General features: G+C 33.0%; 1 protein-coding gene across 2 annotated transcripts; it reads right to left on the bottom strand.

Annotated features, from left to right (window-relative positions):
• Positions 1 to 578: 578 nt before the first annotated feature.
• Positions 579 to 3957, bottom strand: LOC102584791 (probable cinnamyl alcohol dehydrogenase 1). Of its 2 annotated transcripts, none has more exons than XM_006360667.2 (7): positions 3878 to 3957; positions 2544 to 2642; positions 2217 to 2330; positions 1898 to 2128; positions 1469 to 1754; positions 1209 to 1359; positions 579 to 1121 (listed from the first exon to the last, which is right to left on the bottom strand). In XM_006360667.2, exons 2-7 carry the CDS (start codon positions 2630 to 2632, stop codon positions 925 to 927), a joined length of 1068 nt encoding a protein of 355 aa, XP_006360729.1. In that variant the 5' UTR covers positions 2633 to 2642; positions 3878 to 3957; the 3' UTR covers positions 579 to 924. The 2 variants fall into 2 exon arrangements, with proteins under 2 accessions (XP_006360729.1, XP_006360730.1); XM_006360668.2 differs by having other exon boundaries at positions 3915 to 3933.
• Between the last annotated feature and the right edge of the window lie 1318 nt (positions 3958 to 5275).

The raw sequence follows: 5275 nt of genomic DNA, 5'->3' as shown, positions 1-5275 counted from the left end.
AAACTTATTTATGTCATCCGTTAAATGTTTGACTCATCTATGTCATTTCTGTTTGAGAAAGACTTATCCATGTCATTTCCATTTGAGAAAAGGTTTATCTATGCCATTATTTGTTAACTGAAATGACATATATGAGCCAAACTTTTAACAGATGACATAGATGAGTCATTTCTCAAAGTTTAATGGCATATTTGAGCCTTTTTCCTTTTAAAATATAATTTAATTAATGGCGTGGCCGAATCATAATTGACCACGTGTAAAAAATAATTTTACAAAATCAGAATTGTTTTCCGTTAACAAATAATGACATGGGTGAGCCTTTTCTCAAACGAAAATGGCATAGATGAGCCAAACTTTTAACGAATGACAAAAATAAGCCATTTCTCAAAGTTCGATGGCATGTTTGAGCATTTTCCCTAATAACAATACTGGTAAGGACACAGATAAATGCTACATACTAGAACCTTGCTCTACCACTAGATACCAAGTTAGCATCATCCTTGCAATTATATTTTCTTCTTATAAGAGAGAAGATAAAAGTAATTGAAATGCATAAAGCCAACATCTACAAGCATGACTTTGGAATGAATTATAGCAATATATAAAGAGACAGAGAAGATGATAGGCACAACCAAACAACGTCAAGTCATCAACAACAACAACATACCCACTGTAATCTCACATCATAAGCACGACCAAAGTAACAAAAAGATGAGCATGAACATTGCTATCTAGTATAGCCTGTATAATATCATTCCCTTATACCTTGGACCTTAAAAAATACTTTTTTAAAAACACTACGCTGATGCGCGAAAGGGAATAGGCTTCTTTATAGCTGTGGTATAACAGCCACATGAATGCTCATGTGAGATTTTGCGACGTTTAATTAAATCAGTTCATGAGAACATACTCTTCCTCCCACCTTTACTTGATGCTGTTAGCTACATCAATTACAAAGCGATATTTGACATCCTTCTTCATTAACCTTTCGAGTGCCTCATTGACATACTGAATGGGGACTATCTCAATTTCTGGATAAATTTTGTGGGAAGCACAGAAATCCAGCATTTCTTGTGTCTGCTTTGTTCCACCCGTTACACTCCCAACGATGCTCTTCATACCTGCCAGAAACGACTCATTTTTAGCCAGAGTACGACATATAGAACACAATCTTGCTTCAAATTGTGAGCAGATATAGAAAATAATACCGAGGATTAAGTTTCCTGGAATAAATTTCACTTCACTTGGGAAGCCAACAAGAACAAGAACGCCAGCAGTCTTTAACAGCGACAAATATGTATCAAATGGGATATCTCCAGAAGCAGTGTTAATAATGAAGTCAAACGACTTACTCAGCGCCTGTAACAACGTAAGAGAGATCAATCACAACAACAGCAGGTTATAGCATTATCGTGATATCTATATCTATAGAGAAGTACAGACTGCAAGTTTATGACTGATATTATACCATCATCTGCTGTTCATCCGATGATATTACAAACTTGTCTGCTCCAAGAACATTTATCGCCTCTTCTCTCTTAGATATACTTGTACTGAACACCGTTACTTTTAATCCAAAAGCCTTTCCAAACTTCACTGCTAAGTGGCCTAGACCACCTAATCCAACGACACCTAAAGATTTCCCCGGTTGGTTCATGTTATGTCTTATCATCGGAGTATAAACAGTAATTCCAGCACATAGTAAAGGTGCTGCAGATGCAAGCGGGTAATTTTCAGGTATTCTAAAGCAGTACCTGTACATACAAGCAACATATATCAGTATACTATATACCTATTTTATACGACCATTTGGTCCACATAGGGTATAGAACAGGGGACGTTGGGACGAGTGGGGTGAGAACAACACATAATTTGTCGCAGAGTTGGATATATTAACCTTTCATTGACTACAATGTAACTGGAGTATCCCCCTTTAGTAACTGTACCATCGACGTCTATACCATCAAAAGTGTTTATTGCTCCTTCTGAGCAATGAACCTCTAATTCATCACAACAATATTCACATTCCCTGCATGAATTAACATATGTTCCAACTCCAACAAGGTCGCCAACTTTGAAGTGCTTAACATCCGTACCAACCTCTCTCACAATTCCCGTAATTTCATGTCTGACAGTCATGAACAAATTTCACAATATAAGTAAATGAGGTAAAATGTATCCTGGCACCAAATAATTTGTGAAATCAAGCTTCTCACCCTGGCACAAGAGGATATTTTGAAGTTCCAAGTATATTTCTGGTCCAGAGAACATCAGCAAAACACATTCCACAAAATGCAATGTCTAGCAGAACATCATCACTGCTGACTGCCCTGTGGTAAGTAAACTGAAATTTTAGCTGCAACTTAAAATAACTCGAAAAGTAGAATCAAATCAATAGTTCAACCATTTAAAGTTAGTGAATGATCATGTAATCCAAAGTGGTGAAATAGAACAGCCCTTGGCAGAGGACGAAAACTCAACCAAAAGAAAAGAAAATCAAGCATCACAAAAGGCCATTCAATCCTTGCACGCTGTAAATGTACCTCCGGTTGAATTCATAAGGTGAAAGAACTCCAGACGGATCTCTCGCTGCCCAACCAAGGCAATTCTCGTTTGCACTTGCAGAAGTCATTACAATTATTCTGCATTAAGAATGCAATACAGAAGTAAGAATAATGTAATAGCAGAGAAGCCTAGCATTGTGTATTTGGGAAGATTGCTATTCCTTTACCACAAGTTGTATAACTTTGCAGCTTTGTTGATAAACTTGAGTGTCATTATAGCTTCTCTAGGACTGATCTGAGTATGTTTAGAAGAAATGGAATCATATATTCCTCCATCAAGAACTCTCATGTTCAAAAGATGAAAATATTGGCAGAGACAACGTGAGAGTGGCAGAGATGGACACACATAGGCATGTTATTGTTGATATCCGAGACAACGTGAGAGTGGCTTCAGTGGAGGACAAGATGTGGGAAGCATTATTGAGATGGTTTAGGCATGTGATGAGGAGATGCACGTATGCTCAGCGTGCAGAGGTGTGAAAGGTTGAATATGGATGACCGTAGGAAAGTTAGAGGTAAACCGAAGAAGTATTGAAAATAGATGATTAGACATGACATGACGCAGTGTCAGTTACTGAGGACTTGACCTTAGTTAAGAGATTGTGGAGGACAGGAATTAGGGTAGAAGATTAGTAGATAGAAATGCATTGTCTTGCTATTCATCCATACTAGTAGTCGTAGTATTACTCTTATAGTTTACTGTCTTCAATATTTGTTACTCTCTATTGTTTCTTGAACAACTTTGACTATCATATTATTTTGTTGTAGTACTAATCAATTACTACTATTTGTTATTCCATTACCACTTTTTCTGATTGCTTTGGACGTTTTTCTTAAGTCGAGGGTTTATCATAAACAATTTCTCTATCTGATATAGAAATAAGGTCTACTTACACTCTATTCTACTCTACTCTACCCTCCCATTTGGTCAGACCCCACTTCGTGAAACTACACCGGATATATTTTTTGGGGATTTGTGCCACTTTAGGGTAAAGTGGCTCACTAACAAAACTTTCGGAGCTAAAACTCAGATTTATGTTAATTTATTTTTCCGAAAAATAAACAATTTACATTCTTTATGCAAAAACCTTATAAGAATTGTTCTAATCGACCATGAAACGTCTTAAAAAATTAAAAAAATCAAATACAACAATTGCATCAATAGGGATATAGTGAGTATAAAAAATTTGAAACATACAACAGATCGTTGACTTCAAATTGCTATTACAATTATAGATGAAAAATTTAGTACAGTTGATTCCAAATATCAGATTTTAAAATATGAAAAAATTCATATTGAAAAGAGAATAAACCTGGAAGGAAGAACGAACAGGGAAGAGATGAACTAACCAACAGCTCCCAATAAAAGTGACGGCAAATGGAAAAATGAAAAAGTTACTTGAGTCCTGAGATGGATTTACTCTATTGTTTTTTTTTTTAATAATAATTATTATTATTTTAATATTTAAAATTTTGAAATTAATTAAAGTTAACCAACAGCTCCCAATAAAAGTGACGGCTTATGAATTTGCTATACTATGATTTGGGGAAAATTTTTATGGTGGTTGAAGCACAACCAATAATAGTTGTGTGAGGGCACCATCTTCTTTTGACAAGTGTTTTTTGTGGGTCCCTTTTATTGTCACACTTTCTCTCTCACACTTACATTTTCTCAAATTTTACCCTTTTCTTTACCAATATTTTTACAACTTTATTTTTTTTTAAGTCCTACCTTAAGTGAAAAAAATAAATTCATACAATTATTTATTTTGTGCTTTCACAAATTAATTTGTTTGACTCTTTTTTTTCTATTAATTTTCGTAACCCACAAGAAAAAAATGAATCTATAAAAGTTTCGTTTCACATTTTAAAATACTAAACATAAAGAAAATCTTTAACGAAAAACACAAAATCAATATTGGCAATATTTATTGGATACATGTCATAGAAGTGGAAAATTTAACAAATCTGAAAAAGAAAAGATAATTGAGTGTTTGATATCATTAATACACTATTATTAATATAAATCATAAACAAAAATAAAAAAACATATTTGATAACTAAGAATTGAGTGATTAAAATTGAAATCTAAATTTAAAAAAAATTAATGACTAAAATTTAAATAATTAAAATTAAATTATATATTTTAAGTGTAATAAAAAATGCCGATTGAATTTTAGTAGTTCAATTGGTTGATTACATGAATTTTTACTTTACTGAAGAAATTTCAATTTTTTTTAATTTCATTATTCTCAATTTTCTTGAATTCATCCAAAAATAAATAAATTTAATTTTTTTCGACATATTACTTTAATTTCCCCTCAAATAAATAGTAATAGAGATATAAAGTATATACTAATAGATATCGTGGGTGAGTTTCAAAGTTTCTTTATTAAAACAAAAATAAAAATAAATTTACAACTAAAAATTAACAAGACAAAAAAAAGAAATGCAAGTAAGAAAGAAAAAGTACTCCAAAGAAAAGATTAAAACTGGAAAAAAAAGAGAGTAGGAAAATAAGTACATGAATCCCACAGTATACATGTGGCAGCCAAATGAGACATCACAGAATAAAAATTTTCTGATTTGGGGATTCAATTCAAAGCTGACAAGTGTTTTGGTGTCCAACATATGATAGAGACTAAAATAAATAAATGTTGAAAGTTATATGAAATAATTATCCTTTTTTTCGTTCTAGAATTTGTTGTCCT

The sequence above is a fragment of the Solanum tuberosum genome, unplaced genomic scaffold (assembly GCF_000226075.1).
Source record: "Solanum tuberosum cultivar DM 1-3 516 R44 unplaced genomic scaffold, SolTub_3.0 scf00331, whole genome shotgun sequence".
NCBI classification, from domain to species: Eukaryota; Viridiplantae; Streptophyta; class Magnoliopsida; order Solanales; family Solanaceae; genus Solanum; species Solanum tuberosum.
Note: the sequence above shows the minus strand (reverse complement) of the source record. Positions and strands in the feature narration are given on the sequence as shown.

Excerpts from the sequence above, each read along its gene's own strand:
- LOC102584791 (XM_006360667.2), bottom strand. The coding sequence starts at position 2,632 with ATGACTTCTGCAAGTGCAAACGAGAATTGCCTTGGTTGGGCAGCGAGA. Across the intron at positions 2,129-2,216 it reads AAATATCCTCTTGTGCCAGG|ACATGAAATTACGGGAATTG; the intron begins GTGAGAAGCTTG and ends CATGACTGTCAG. Across the intron at positions 1,122-1,208 it reads TCCAGGAAACTTAATCCTCG|GTATGAAGAGCATCGTTGGG; the intron begins GTATTATTTTCT and ends CGTTTCTGGCAG.